Source organism: Trachurus trachurus, assembly GCF_905171665.1.
Source record: "Trachurus trachurus genome assembly, chromosome: 5".
NCBI classification, from domain to species: domain Eukaryota; kingdom Metazoa; phylum Chordata; class Actinopteri; order Carangiformes; family Carangidae; genus Trachurus; species Trachurus trachurus.
This window is the reverse complement of record NC_139896.1, coordinates 18,335,968-18,352,645: the sequence shown is the minus strand read 5'-3', so window position 1 is coordinate 18,352,645 and position 16,678 is coordinate 18,335,968. Positions and strand designations below refer to the sequence as shown.

Genomic DNA, 16,678 nt, shown 5'->3' with positions numbered 1-16,678 from the left:
TTATATTAAAAAGCTTTTATTTAAATAATGCACAAACAATAGATACAACACAAAAAAGTTAGAAAACCTAATGTGGCAAAGTCTTCACAGCGGAGTGTAAAAAAGTGACATTGAAATAGAATGATATTGAGAACTCATATCACAATATCTTGACCATGTATTGATATGGATGGACTTTATACTGATTAAGTTAATGCAAAGTTGAAACAACAGCAGTCATCTATATATCGCGTCTGTCTTCTTCAACACTAGACTGCGGTTTCCTTTAATTCTTTGACAAGAGATGAGCTGCAATGTTATGAAGAAGAGCTGTTGCATTCTCAGAGACTGTTTCTGACAGTGGAGGCGGTGAGTGTTAAACGTTGCAGACTGCTCAGCCCTGGCACGTGCTCAGGTCGTGGGCTTTCTTTCGAAGTTGTGACAAAAGGTCTTGAAGCTTTGTGTCGAGTCCGTCAAGCTTTGTTGACTTCCGGAGGATCTCATCCTGAAGCTGGCGCAGGGAATCTGCCTTACCTATAGAGAAAGATAAAGGGACAGGGAGTGACCCCGTGGTCTAACAACACTGCAGTCATGACCTCACAGGAGAAAACAGTGAGCCAATCGGAAGAAGGGATCAGAGCCACCTCTCTTCTGATTGGCTGACACTGATCTGTTGTTACTAGAGCTCTACAGAGAAGCCTGAGAAAGGTGATGTAAAACTACATCAAGATCATTTCTGGTTCTTAAAACCTTGAATATATCTTCCAATGGATGAACACTTCAAAGATAAAATATTGCACATTTAACGCAGCTCTTTGGTTTGAGGCTGTGTGACACTGTGATAGACTTGTGGTAGTAGTTTTGCAGTTTTACCTTCCAGAGCGTTCACCATGTTGTTAGTGGTGTTGCCCAGAGCTCCAGCATCCTCCTTTAACTTTGCTATCCGCTCCCCCACTGGTCCAGCCTCTCCATCAGGCCCGCTGGGTGGAGCCTGATCTTTAAGACGAGCCAGCTGCTCCTCCAGAGAAACCAGGTCCTGAACAAACACATATTCATATTAGGACATTTATTTCAGGAAACACTTTGCTATACATGCATGCTCTCCACTAGAGGCCTTCAACAAATGGCGTTGATGCGGTTCCCACATGTTTCAGCAAAGCTTTTTTTCATGATTTTAATCACCTCCTATAGTAAATGTAGCCTACAGTCAAACACTGTTAAGTCTCTCACCTCGTTTGCAGCTGTAGCTTCATCCTCAGCTTTGTCTGCATCATCCTGGGCCTCCTGGGCCTTCTGCTTTCCATTCTTCACCAACTCTTTGAGCTCGTCCAACTGCGGCTTCATCGGCGTCACCAGATCTGACACATCATCCAGGGCTTTCTCTGCTGGGGTCAGCTGGTCCTTGGCCTGCGTAAAGAGAAACACTCTAAAACTCAGTAATGCTAGACAATAAATGAGCCACCGTGCTATTTTCTGTCCGATGTGTCCACGGTCCCTACCTTGGTCAGGGTGTCGTTCAAATTGTCTATCAGATCCATACTGTCCTGCAGCTTCTCCTCCAGGTCAGACAGGGAGCCCTCTGTAGATTTAAAGCCCTCCAGCAGCCCATCCACATCAGCCTTTACTCCCAGCGCGGTGTCCCTGTGAATATGCAACCACAGAAAACGTCAGTGTGATGTTTATTGACTTTTATATTATATTGTTATAATTATGTTTTGCACATGTAACAATGTGTTGAATATACTTCAAACAATGCTGTTTGAGTGTGAAATAAATGTATGAAGGTGCCAGCCTGAACAACAGCTATGATTATACCATGGTTGTGAATGAGTGTGACAACCCACCTGGCATCCTCAGCCTCCCTCAGCAGCTCCTTGGCCTTTTCCAGCTGTGGCTCGGCATCCTCCAGCACGGAGGCGCTGTCTGGGAGATTGGCCGCCAGGTTCTTCAGATCATCCAGCTTCCTCTTCAGATTGGCCAGGTTGAGAGGCAGCTTAGCATTCATGATCAAGTCGCTCACCTCCTGAATGTCGCTCAGGTTGGTGGACGGGTCTGAACATGGAGAAAACGCAGAAATCAGTCACTGATACTGGAACCATGGGAACCTGAACTCCCCCCTCAAAGCCAACTAGAGCAATCTGTACCTGTCAGGAAATCTTTCAGGTCTTTGACGACATCTCGTGCCTCTTGTAAGTCACTATCCAGCTCATCTCTGGTCTTCTTCATCTTATTGGCCAGTTTCTCTGCTGTGTCTCTCACCTGATTGGTTGTGTCCTGTGTTTTCTGGAGCTGTAATGAGATTAAAGTTAAATCATCACAATGTAAACATTAATAATACAGAACAAAAAAACCCAGCTCAGAGTGTCCACTCACCTTCTCTGCAGCCTGTGTGATCTTATCAGAGAGACTGTTCAGTCGGTCCTTCACGTCTTTCGAGTCGGCCTCAGCCCTCTTGCCCAGAGGCAGTGCACCCACGCACTTTGCACCCTTCTCACAAGTGGGGGTTCCCTCCGGTGGACACAAATCATCGCCATCACACTGCTGAGGGGTGCACGGCTCAGAGCGAACACTGCCGCATACCTGAAAAACAAATTAACAAGACAATTTTTGCATTTGTTCTGCAGTGACTGTTGATCTGGTGCTGCCTTCAGGAGATAAACTGACATTTTACCAGCATGCATGAATAAATAACAAGACATCGACAGAAATAGATTTTACATGTACACTTATAAAAAGAATCTCAGTTTTTTAAAGTGTTTTTGTTTACAAGGGACGGATGTGATACAGATTTATATCACAGGCAATTTCTTCAAGCACAAGTCTGCAGATCAAACATCGCAGCATCAAGTCGATGGGGTCAGGTTTGGTAGTTACCTGTTTGGCGACAGGTGTGAGGTCGGGTCTGGAGGCCATGTTCTGGTTCAGTTTGTCCAGGTCTCTGGTGTTGTGTGGCTGCACCTGGTTCTGAAGGTCCTTGGCCTCCTCTCTGTTGTCGGCCGACTCCCTCACTGTGTTCTTGGTGTCGTGGACTTTCTTAGCCGCGTCTGTGGATTCGTCGTAGGCGTTCTTGATGGTGGTGAATGCTCCTGATGGAAAGAGAAAAACTTAACATGAGTGTCACTGTTGGGGTTAATTTTACCTATCTTATTGTGGGAACCACTTGAGGGCGCTCTTCTATTACATTGTGTGTGTGTGTCTGCTGCTGACCTTTACTGTCAGGGCTGATGGAGTTCTCCATGGCGTCCTTCTTGGCTTTGTATGTCACAGTGAGTCTGTCCATCAGATCCCTCAGTTTGTCCAGCTCCGAGTCCAGACCAGGAGTTTTTTCCAGAGGTGAAAGGTCATCGTTAACATTGTCCACTTGTTTCCTGTGAGACAACAATAAGAATTGTCCAGTTAGACTTCAGTGATGAGTTCTGGCTGTGTTTACTTTCTTAATCGGATCTTAATTGGTGGATCTCAGCAGACACTCACCTCATCCTGGACAACTGGGACAGAACATCATCGATCTGCATGGCAGAACTGAGTGGGAGGTGGATGGAGTCCCGGATTTGCTTCAGACTGGCTTCAAGGGCCACGATGCGAGGCCCGAATTTTCCAAGATCTGGAACACCAGGGGAAGGGAAGCGGGGAGAGAGTCTGTCCAGAGCGCGGCTGATGTTCTGTCTCTGTGCATCCAAGCTGAAGAAGCAGGAAGGACACGTCTCGCAGGCAGGAAAAGAGTCACAGCGTCCTTTACCGCAGGTGTCACACCGAGTCCCAATGACGCCTGGCCGGCACAAGCAGGCTCCTGTCTGCTGGTCACAGACCTCTGGGAGGGTTCCCTCAGTGTCACACTGACAAGCTGCAGAGAGATGACAATATAAGATACATAGAAAAACAACCACCTGCAGCTGTATATTGGTAAACAACCAAAAACAGGTCTCTGATCAACATCAGAAAAATCAAAGATGGCTGACTCACGTCGGCAGCCTACGAGAGGGTCTCCGTATGTGTTCTTCGGGCACTCTGTGCAGGTTTGGCCTCCAAATCCTGGTCTGCACTGACACTGACCTGTCTCCTGGAGAGAGGGAAACAAAATTTAGTGTCAACGCCATTTAAAGACAAATTAGATATAAACTCTGTTTTATGAATCCTTCTATCTTTATCTTTAAGGGTGAAATCAACATCTGTCTCAGGTATTCCACCTCTGCAAGGACCTTATCAAGACCATTGGTTTGTTGACCTCATTTGACTTGAACACTAGTCATTACAACAACCAGACACAAACGAACCAACTGACATCAATGGCTTTGATAACAAACATCTTCAGGATCATAATGTTGCAGCATCCAGGAGGTCGGACTCGTACCTGGTTACAGGTGTCGCTGTACGACCTGGTGGGGTCACAGCCACAGGGCTGGCAGCGTCCGGTCAGCGGTGATTTCCAGTAGCCTTCTGAACAGGCTTCACAGGTCAGGCCGTGGAAGTGGGCGCGGCAGGGACACTGTCCGGTCACTGGGTCACAAACATCTGACAGAGACCCGTCCGGAGAGCAGGAGCACTCTGGAGAACAGGGGCAACGTCAGAGTTAGACTGGACACATTCACACAGGGGTGAATCTTATCAATGGAAGGAACTGAAGGTTTGAATAGATTTTGAGATGAGATGACTCACTGGTGCAGCCCAGAGGGTTGGAGGCGCTCAGGCCGTAGTATCCTCTCTTACACCGGTCACAGCGGGGCCCATCAACATTCACCTTACACTGGCACTGACCCGTGCTGTCGTCACACCGGCCCTCGTTCACTGTCCCCTCGGCGCTGCAGACACAGCCTGACGGCAACACAACACAAATCATCGTCACAAATCAAACCTCAGTGAAAATATATAATTTTAAATTTCAGTTGATGAGCTGCTGCTTACGTATGCAGGCATCTGGACGGTCCATTCGGCTGCGGGGGTTTGGCTGGTATCCAGGGGCACACTGGTCACACTTGGGCCCTGTGGTGTGGTGCATGCAACCCTCACATACACCGCCGCTCCTCCGCCCACTGGCCTCGTACACCGCCTGGTCAAAGCGACAGCGTTGGGCGTGGTTGTTGCACTCGCAGCCTGAGGAGAGGACACATTAGGTTAGGAGACATTACATAGACGCGGGTGTTCATGCATAATGCTGATGACTTGTTTAAAAAGTGGTGAGACGGGTACAGGTGAGGTCTTACGTTGGCAGGTGTGGGTGTTTCTCTCTTCTGCAGGTCTCCAGGGCAGATCGTTGTAGAGATCAGCACAGCGCTCACAGTTCACACCTGCTGTGTTGTGTTGACAGTCACACTGGGGGTTCACCTGCACAGATTAATGATTAATAGAAGAGACTTTTAACACAACATTGGATTGGTATTGGATCCATTCACTGAGCTGCCCCAACACACAAACACACACACACTGAAACCCTATAGTGTATCAGTACACATGAAGTTAGAAGTTTGGATGAAGTGTGTGTGGATGTGATTTTTTTTTTATATATTCAAATCATTCAGATTTATTTAGGCTTCTTTAAATACTGTCCATCAGTCTTAACAGGTAAAACTGAAGATAGACACAAAACCTTGTCACACAAAGTAAAGCCACGTTGCCCTTTGTAACCAAGAGCACATTTATTGAATTCACAAATAGATCATTATAATAATACATACAAATATGGATCATAGTTGTGCAACTGGAGCAGAAAATACAGAGTTTAGCCTAGACTCAGAGACACTGTTGATCCAAGTCAGTACAAAAGCAGGAGGCAGGAAGAAACAACAAACACCTGCCGTGTGTACCTGTATGGTGTTGGAGTGGGGATGGCCGTAGGTCTCTGGCAGACAGCGGTTGGCGTGTCCGTGGCAGAAGCAGCTGCCCATCACCCTCATCTCCTTCAGGGCATAAAAGTGACTGAGAGCTCTGCCCGGCAGACGTGGGACATCGCCCAGCTCTGTCAGCCTCACCCTGAGGCCGGTTAACCCTGATACATCTGTGAAGGGGACGGATGTGAGTCAGGAGTGTAAAACATTTAACCAGGTCTGTGTAAAGTGTCTGATCCAGAAGAGACAGAGACACTTACCTTCAATCTTCTGGCTGTCGGGAGCCGAGACGTAAGCGTACTGACGCAGAGGACTGAACTGAATCTGGAGAAGAGAAATTGACATATTTTTAATTCTTCAGAATGCTGCTTAAAAAAATCGTTAGAGTTTATCTAACAAAACAGCTGTTTGTCCTCACTGTGTGGTCCTGGTAGGGGTTTGTTTCAGTAGGGGGCAGTGTGTAGCAGTAGGTCCGATCCAGGGTCAGAGGTGTTGAGGTGGGGACTCCAGGAAAAGACCTTGGGCAATCTGTGGACAGGTAGAGAGCGGGCTCCCACGTCCTGCCGTTGTCCACTGTCCTCTCTATGACCAAAGCACTGGGACGAGGGCCCTGCAAACAAACACATATGAGTATTACAAGAAAAACAGCTTACATTGTTCATCCGTTGGTTTTGTAATTCGGCGGTTCAGTGGTGAGCACTGTTGCCTGGGGTACACCCACACTTGGTTTGCTTTGCATTCATTTATTTTATCCTTTATCCTATTTATATTGTAATGACACGTGTTTATCTTCTTTGATTGATTTCTTGTTGTCTTGTGGTTGTTAAATGAATACATACATAATGTAAATATAGTGAGTGATGTGTTTCTACTAAATATGGTCAATAAATAATGATCAAATAAAGTATGTTATATAATATACGTTCTTCTTACTAATTGAAGCACTTAAAGATGCAACATGCTGCAGACTGTGTCCTACCTTGAAGGTGAGCACCAGGTTGTCAAGCTGATACAGGTTGTTCAGGTCCAGCTCCAGAGTGACTGGACTCTCCTCTGCAGGGCAACACACAGGCACAACAGGTCAGCAGATGTTTGACAGATGTTCACAGGTATAGACATTTATTTAAAACTGGTCTTCACAGAATCACTACTATTGTTTCTTCTCACCTTTCCTGGACTGCCACCATCGGTCTGGTGCGGATGTAGACAGGACTTCCTGGAGAGTGTGGGCCAGAGGACCGTTTGGGTTTCTGGAGTCACATGGACAACACTTCATCCTCCGCTGAGAAGCAAACAAACAAACAAACAAAGAGTAAGAATGGATTTTCCTCCATTTTTGTAATTGTGTCACTGCACGTGTCCTGAATCTGACCCCTGGACATCTGGCCTGGAGATAAGATGTGTCACTGAGCAGGTCGCACCCTGGCAGCAGAGGATCAATATGCCTCAGATCGGGAACCCTGATCTTTCACAGTCCTCATTTTACACTTATACGGCAAACAATGCTTGGATTGGACTGGTCAATAATGTGGCACAAACTTTGCCCCAGTAAAGCTGCGGGAGGAACTTGTGCTGCCCCATTTAAATCTGATACATCTGTGACTTCGGCTATAATCACTTAACTGTAAAATACAAAATATTTTCATATACTAAATCTTCAAGTGATTGTTGATTGACATTAAAACAGTGAAAGCACCTGTGAAATGTGCATGCACACTTATAAATACACACACACATAGGGATCACAGCTACGTGCTGTTTGTGCAATTTGCTCTTGGACAACTCAGTGCTCACATCACTTACAGCTTTCCCCCAGCTGAGTCACTCTTCAGCCCCCACCCTCCCACCCACCCTGGACTCAGCTGCCACTCTGGCACACGCAGACCATGGCTGCCATGTCTGCAGGGATTAGGTCCCTGCTTGTTACAACATTGTGGCCTCCGCTGTGTTTTCTCCTCCAGCTACGTGTCTCAGATCACTCACTCAGCAGAGCTGATTTACAGTCACTTAGATTGTTGTTTGCTCCAACCATTGACGTCCTTCAGTGTGTTTACTACTTCTACTTACTTTTTCTTTAAACCTTCATGCACCACACTCCCTTGTCTGTAACACAGCCTTTACCTCAACGTGTGTCCTCAACTGATATTTGATTTATTACCACATCACTGTACGACTGCAGCTGAGTTATAGCTCAGTAGAAAAAAGTATTATCATTTATGTGTAAACTGTTCTCTTAATCAACCATGGTTACCACATATTTAAAAGATCATATTCAGCAAAGATCCTGTGGCTTATTCTTTGTCTTATTTAAAAGTACAATGTCTGATCACATGCAGATAAATCAGCTCAATTCATCTTGAATGAGTGAATGAATAGGGTGTTAATCAGTGACAATACTTCTCCATCACAAATACATGGAGTACCGAGTGGTCTGACGTGTGGAAGAGGCTAAAACATGTTGAACATGATGAAGGAACAAACTGTGAGTTGATCACAGTAAACAGTAAACAACCGCACAGACAGACCAGACTGAAGCTGCATGAGACTCTATCACTGACTTAGCTCTGCATGCACATCATTACACAACAATGACAACTGTAGGGCCCCATCAATGCCTGTAAAGTCATGTTATCTCAAGCTTTGATATATATTACAGCTTTACCTTCTCCTCCATCTTTGCTCTAACTGATGATAAATGATATAAAATCATGATCAGATGATTCTGATGCTACAGCTTCCCCTGAAAGTTGCAACAAGTGTTAATAAACAAAGTTTACCCTTCCTGCATGGAAGTTATGTAATAATAATCTATCCCGTAATCTTATAGCCAGGTGCAGGTGCAGGTCCAGGTGTCTGTCCAGATCCAGGCCCATGGCTTTCAACTATAGTGCATCTCTTCATAAGCAGCTCGGAGGTTTAAAGTCAAGTCAAGTCAAATTTATTTATATAACACATTTCATACGGCAAGCATAAACTCAATGTGCTTCAGAAACTTTATCTTTGAATTATTGCTGTCTTCTCTTTCTTCAGGGTCAGAGCCGCGTCAGTCAGATAAAACTCAGCAGATAAATTAACACCAAGTCCACAGATACAGACACAGACTCCTGCCCTCAATCCCCCTCTGACCCCTGATATACCGCAGTCATTTCTTTATAATTTAACTTGAATGCATTAAGTTTGACTGTGGGTAAATATGTTCTTATTGCAACAGAACAAATATTATCTAATCTGAGTGAAGCATGATGGGAAGATTCTCCTCAACTTAGTGAATGTAGGTAAAAAGTGATGTGGTGTGGAGGTTCGAGGCTGCTGGCACCGTGGTGTCACCTCAAACACACACACACTGTTTGCATTTGGTCAGCACAGCTGGCACATCCAGTCTTCATCAGTGCAATGTGGATCTGATCTGAGTGCAGGTGTAAAGTCCATAGTGGACATCATGATAAAAATAGAGACAGTATTGGCACCAAAGGAGGTTCCAGTTATACTTTAACTTAACTACCTGACTGTAACTACGTGCAACAAGACACCTGCAGCAAAATCATATATTACATGCACAGGTGCATGTTTAGATTATAAATATAGCATAAAACTACCTTAAATAGAAATGTATATAGGGATCAAGAGGGTATGTGGCTGGATTCTGCTGGGTCTGTAATGTGTTACAGACGAAGACAATGATAAAGTTTATTCTGGTACATTATAGATTTTCCCGTTTACCAGTTATCTATAGCAGAAACTGATTGATGAAATTAAGGAGTAATGAGTATGAACTAGATTTGGCTAAATAGTGAGTTGGCATCAACAAATGAAAACTTTGTTATAACTTGTAACTTGTTGATTCATAAAGTGTTAACAATTGTATTAGTAACCTATGATAACCCATATGCATTCTTTATAAAGGTAGTCTCATTATAAAGAGGTACCACTGATAAAAACCATACATAAGTAATGTTAAGGGCAGGGGTTTAAATGCGCCTGTATGAGTGGGAGTTAACCTTGGTCACTGCACTGAGATCTGTGTGGACATGATGTTGGCACTTTAAACTTCAAACGTTACTGTCACAGTATGATAAAAAATATTCAAGGACATGATCAATAGACCTGTCAACATTACAGCAATCAACAGCTGTTTTTTTTTTTTTACACATGTGTAAACTTAGCCAGTGCCCAGATTTCCCAGTACTCATTCTAGATACACTATCTTATTCAATTATTTTCAGTCACTTGATTATTATATAATATATAAAGTGAATTATCTGTTGCAAAATTCGGATACTTGTAGCAACATGATGAAAACCAAACAAGGCTTTTTTTTTTTCAGTTTTTTTTTTTTTTTTTTTACAGGTAGTCAAGTATTAGCACATGTTATGTGTCAGCTCTGTGATGCAGCCGAGGTTTCCTGCCCCTCCCTGTCTGGACAGGGTGCGGCTCAGGTAAAAGAAAAAAAAAAGAAAAAAGAAAAATCAATCAGTGAGTGAGGTGTGGAGTCCACGCCTCACACAGCTATCTGTTCCCTGAGGCGCAATACTGGTGTTTGGAGACTGTATAATAACTGTCTACACTTTCACTGGTTTGGGAATAAAACTTTTCTTTCTTTTTTTTCAGATCATAAAACGTAAAATCAACATGTGGAAACTTTTACTGAAAAACAGGATTTAGGCATAATTTACTTCACCGACTTCAATATTACTTTAATATTATAAAATGAATGGCAGTATTACAGTAAAACCTGTTCCAGTCCATTATAGTAAATGTGTATTATGTTTTTAAAAAGTCTACATTCATTCACTGGATGTTTAATTTAAAAATTCAAACTAGTTCACTTGATTTAGTTTCTAGATTTCATAATAATGTGTGATGAAGGGGAAAAAGTATTTCTATTTCACATTACAGACACTTTTCTGCTTTTTTGTGCCAAAATAAAAGTTGCAGCAACACAGATTTGACTCTTTCACTGATTGTTTCAAAATCTGGTAATTTAATATCAAGTTTTTTTTTTGCTGAGGCAGCGGTGGGCTGGTGACTGGCTTTGCAGACATTGGTCAAAGAGTACAGTTGCAACACGATGCTCTGGCACTGACATCAGACTGTTTCACAAGTGGACAGCAGGCAGCCAAACCCAAACCCGCCACAGCCACGTCTGTCTGCTCACCCTGACCTCTGCGGCACTCAGCCCCACAGCGAGAGCCACGCGTGGCCCGGCTGAACAGAGCTGGCCCAGGCAGCGATATATCAGAGGTGATGATCCAGTCTGATTAATCTTATCTCTTCACTGTTTGCTCTGTTTCTCAAAGCAAATATCAGGTTGAATTTACATCTGGGTCTCTTCATTGGTCAAGATAAAGTCAAGATTTGATACCATTGGTTACTTTCTATCTTTGATGCAGATGAAATAAAAGGTCCTTTCAGACTACAGTCCTACCTGTTGGTATGGCGTGCAGTAGACCTCGGAGCCTGTGAGGCCGCAGGTGGAGGAGGAGCGGAGCTGGTGGGACCGGCCCAGGAGCAGGTCTTTGCTGGGGGGGTAACAGGCCCCCCTGGAGCAGTCGTCCTGGGCCTGTGATACTGCAGCTACGGCTGTGAGGAGGAACAAGAAACTCTTTCATCAACAAACTCAATACCGTATTTATCATCAGAAAAAACTGATCCTTTAACCACGATCCAGAACAGGGAAGCTACTCTCTACATTTTTGAGTACCTGGACAAATCAAAACCTCTTCTCTTCTGATTGGCTGACACCATCTTGTTGTTACTAGAGCTCAAGAGAGAAGCTGAGGCGAAGATGTAAAACTACACTGAGAGGGTTTTTGGCTCTTAAAACCCACAAATATCTTCTTTTGGATCAACGCTTCAAACAAAGCACAGGAGAAAAGGAAAATATCGAGCTTTGAATAAAAATAGATTTCAGATCAATCCTGTGGCAGTTACTGCTGTACTAATCTGTCTGTGACAATAAAGTATGAAATATATTTGTTGGTTATTCCAGTTATAGACAAAAACAGTTGCTGCTGGATTAAAATGCCAAACTACATTACATTAAACCTTTAAGAAAAACTGAACCAGAACATTACTGTGCCTTCCACAATTCAACTTGTAATAGCTCTCCATTTAGTTAACAAGGTTTTGCCTAATGTTTAATCCTTAGATTTTCCCAGCTGGAAACTACGTATTGCTTCAGATGATGCTGAGTTTCATGTTTCAATCTGTTCTCCAAAACTCAAAAAGGTACTTTTGATGTAATTTGGAGAAGTCACAATGTCTAGAGCTGTTACAGTAACTGTGTATTTAGGATATTTCCCCTAACGTCCCTGTCAGAAGCAGACTGATGAAGTCCTTTCAGGGCTTTTAAACATGTGCCATCATGACCAGAGGAGAAAGTTCTCATTCCAGCCAGTCACTTGTTTCATAATATCTCCTGCAAATAGAATATGGAGCAACCAGTGTTTCTCAGATTTCTATCAGAAAAAAGTCAAAATGTAGATGAAAATCAAAGTCTTACCAGCTAGAAGTAAAAATATCCTCATGTTGTGTTCCTCTTATGTAAAAGTCTGGAGCAGAGAAAAAGACAAAAACCAGAAAATCAGTCAAACGAGTAAGAGAAAGCTGATAACGGTGTGTGTGCGCGTGTGTATGTGTGTGTATGCGCAGGTGAGACTCACCTGGTGGTTGTTTCTCTATCAACTACTGTGTTCTGTTTTGAAGTGTATGCTGCTGCCTGTCTGCTTTATAAACACTGTCTCACCTGGCCGCTATGATACAGTGTGTGTCAGAGTCACACCCTTCATCACCGCACCCTGTACTCTATGAATCAACACACACACACATGGAGACCCAGACACACAGTCAACACTAACACACACAAACCCATAGAAGGGCTAAATTAGCTGTAATAAAACATTATTATGAACTAAAACTGATCTTATATAATCTACTTGTAACATGACAATATTTTACATTTAGTTATTTGTTTCTTGTTCCATCTGCAGGTTGAAATGAATTTTGGGTCCCAGAGGATGAGCCCTCATAACTGGACTCTCAAAATATGAGAATTGATGGAGAAAAAAAAGCCATCAATTCCAGTAACTTATTACTTATATGAGGCAGTAGTAGGTAACTTGCTAGCTCAATTGCCTTATGAGGAATGTAACTAGTTGCTGTAACAGATTTCCAGTAAAGTGCTCAACACTAGTGTACTGCTAGCATTTAGCGTTTAGTGTAGCTTTGTCCTTGTAAACATACAGTATAAACATGCTGAAGTTTGCATTGAGCTAAAAGCATGACCATGCCAGACTGATGTAGCGGCTAGCATCGCTGTGTCATGAGTCTTTTTCTGGAACTGACAGATAAAATTATGTTTTGAAACTATTTTATATACACAAACCACTTCTTGGATACAATTAACCGAAGACAAAAACAACCAAAAAACAGGTTCTCTGTACTTTCATGAATATATAGATGTGGTGAATTTGGCCAATATGGCCTATTAAACAGTAGCCTAATAAGCCATATCCTTGAGCTGCATAATAAACATTATCATAGAGCTATGCAGGGAAGATTCACACACGTATTGTTTTGGAGTGATATTATCACTTTTTTTTATTGTGGGTGTATTACATGATAATGCCCTGGACTTTTCCATCTAGAAAATGAATGGGACAGGAAACACTGTTACACAGACAAACTCATTCATCCCCCCCGGACACAATACACAGTGTTTAGGGCAGCGTCTTTGCCAGGCTGTGTGGTGTGTGTGTCCTGCTCGTCATCTGTGTGTAAAGAATCAGTAGCCTGGGGGCCGGCTGAACACACATTGTGTTTTTCTCCATTCTCCTCAGATGTACTGAGTAAGTCCAGGGTGTGTCCTCTGACTCAGCAAACACGCACATCAGCCGCTGTGCACATACAACCTCAGACAAGTTCAATCACGTCTCCAGGTGCTGTGGATGGCGCTGTAGCCGTGAGCTATTCCTTGGAAACATCCTGGCGTGTCCTGACTTTCAACACAGGACCAAGAGAACACCTAAAACTGTTTCTGCTATTATTTACTAAACGACCTCTGAAGTAATGTTTGTGCCTGAACGTGTCTGTAAAGACTTTGATTTTGTTCATGTCTCTCCACGTTATTTTGTTGTATTATCTAATTTCTTATAGAAAAAAGAGACTGTGCTCAAAAAAACAAACCGATTACATCATAGGCCATTTCATCTTATTCCAGCATGACCAACCCTGCACAGCATTTTCATCTCTTTTCCCATTTTATGCATTGAGACTATTTCCCGAATTTTGATTATCTCAAGGTTTGTTCTCTTTTTTCTTTTTAAATTACTTCTAGTTTTCAAAAGACACCACTGCAAGACTGATGCTTTTATAAAAGCTCACACTAACAATGATGTAGAAAGACAGAAGGCTTTAACTATTGAAGTGCATGAGCCACATCATCCTGTGAAACCCAACAAATCTTTAATGACAGGGGGGCTACAACGAAGTGAAAGCTACATTAAGGAACTGGTTTTTGTCTTCTCTGTCAGACGGCCTTCTCAATAAAGAAATCTACACCTCTAAACCCTCATATTTATACAGTATATCTATTGTGCTTCATTAGGGTACATTTCAACTAAATCTCACTCAGTAAAAACTAAGCAAGTAAAATCCCCATGGCAAGCTCTGAGGGCACGGGTGTTTGAAATCAGATTATTGGGAGCATCCCAAATGTTTGTGGTGTTTATCAAAGACCAGGGCAATCAATAAGTAATTTCCAAGTTTGTGTTCAAGACATAGGAGTCATGAGTGTAGGAATCACACCCCCCACTTCCCAAGGGCATTACCCACTGAGCTATCCAGCTGGATGTGTTGAGCCCTCCACCACCGTCTCCTTCAGAGACCAGAGATGGTGGCAGGCAGCCTTCTCATCCGCGCCCTTGGGCTATCTTTGAGATGTATCTAGAACTATGTAATCATTAAAACATATATACTGTAGGCCACTCAATTAATTTGGCAAACTTGAAGTTGCCAAAACAAGTCAGGTTGTTATCAAGGTGTTATGTAAACTGCTCAATACATTGGTATTTAAACCAGGTGTTATCATATAAAACATACAGTTTATCCTCTGTGTCAGGGACTAAGAACAATGATTGAAATAAGTCATTACTTTATCGATGTGTGTGACCGGAGTGAACTTGCATAAACCGCATATACTGTAGCTGCTGTAAAGCTGAATTGTACTTGTTTAGCACGTGAAGGGAAACAATCAGACCCACACTGTTGGATCTCACATATCCGCGTCATGACAACTCACCAGCTGATCCATGCAACCTGAACTAAATGGATCACACAGCAGAGGAGTCTCTGTGGGTTTATGTAAGGTAACAACAATCAGAGTTTATACTTTGTTCCAGCAAATGGCTTCACAGGACAGAATCAGCCCATCAGCTGCTGGGGTCAGACCAACTTATACGTTATATTGCCTCTTATCTTTATGTTTCTGACCATGACCTGGAGGTGACTGTGGAGCCATTATTACCTTATGCATCATGTGTGTGAGTGACTGAGTGAGAGTGAATTTGACCTGGAGCTGAGGAACCTTTAAATAACCAGTATGCAACCTTTCACCAGCGTGAGCTAAAACTTTGTGAAAACCCTGACAAAGACTCTTATTGTATACAAACTAATAACAAGAGCTCACATGCTAAATGTCAGACAGAGGCTTAAGGTTCTACTTTATCTGCCCTGGCGGGAGGGGGTGGGCTGGGTTCGGGTTCGGGGTCGGCTAAAGCTCCCTTCAAACCATAGGATTACTGTAATATTAGAAAACATACAAATTATCCACCTCTTCTCACCCAGTCTCTGGCTCAGTGGTGTTAAAAACATTCCTTATGAGAAATCAGGTCATAACAGTCCATGCAGGAAATAGCAGTGGACAGTGAACATAGGGTAACGGATAAGAAAATAAACTTGGACTCTAATGGCTTTAATGCACAATGGGCTATAATGAGCATAGATAGATAGATACATACATACATACATACATGCATGAGGGATATTTCTTCAAATTTTGGTCGAGGATGAAGTGATGAACTGAGTTTGGTAATCAAAGGTCAAGGTTGTAGTGACCTTAGAAAACAAATTTTAGCCATTGCCCAAGACTTCACACTCCAATAACGACAACATATTACACCCAATACATGATATTTTGTATGACGTGAGATGTTCCAGTGTTATCCAATAACATCTTCATACACACAGATTTAGGGGAAATGGTTTCTTTGATGACGGCAAGTGCTTCAGTTCCCACTTTGCTTCACATTAGTCACCATCATGAGTGTGTGGCAGACTGCATGTGGTCGGCTCTGTGCACCATGTCATACCCTCTGACCACAGTTCATTAGCACTGTCGTCGTCGCAGCAGCAGACGTGCTGCAGGGTAAAAGGGTTTACACAACCTTTCCCCTGATTTGGTGACTGTTGATGTGGAAGATTCACATGGACTCCATCGGCTGATGGGAAAGCCCTTGGTCACCTGTATGGCTTTCAAACAACCAACTCCAGGAATTCACAACAAACAAATATCACTTGACCTTTGACCGGATAGTGCAAGCCAATTACTCTAATCTAATTTATCATGTGTAATAGTTTCGGAAAAGTCATGAGCAAATAATATTATGAATAGATGTGGGGCGGTTTACTTTATCAAGGCAGAAACGGGATCAAATGATGTTACAGTAAATAGATAGATTAATACTTTATTTATCACCTCAGGGAAATTAATTTGGACTTTGGCTCTTTGGTGATAATAATAGTAATAGTTAATGATCATAAATAAACAAAAGGTGTAATTAAATAAATAAAAGGTGTTGTACAGTGTGATGCCAGTGGAG

At 42.9% G+C, this 16,678-nt stretch overlaps 1 protein-coding gene across 1 annotated transcript; it reads right to left on the bottom strand.

Moving 5' to 3' along the window:
- lamb3 (laminin subunit beta 3) lies at positions 1–12,591 on the bottom strand. The gene is made up of 21 exons (XM_083971692.1): positions 11,227–12,591; positions 6,969–7,083; positions 6,781–6,854; positions 6,220–6,411; positions 6,062–6,125; positions 5,781–5,971; positions 5,181–5,301; positions 4,882–5,070; positions 4,636–4,791; positions 4,331–4,524; positions 3,943–4,039; positions 3,454–3,823; positions 3,187–3,347; positions 2,854–3,065; positions 2,353–2,559; positions 2,124–2,268; positions 1,824–2,031; positions 1,479–1,620; positions 1,210–1,386; positions 853–1,015; positions 1–513 (listed from the first exon to the last, which is right to left on the bottom strand). Exons 2-21 carry the CDS (start codon positions 7,075–7,077, stop codon positions 374–376), a joined length of 3,312 nt encoding a protein of 1,103 aa, XP_083827818.1. The 5' UTR covers positions 7,078–7,083; positions 11,227–12,591; the 3' UTR covers positions 1–373.
- Positions 12,592–16,678: the final 4,087 nt, after the last annotated feature.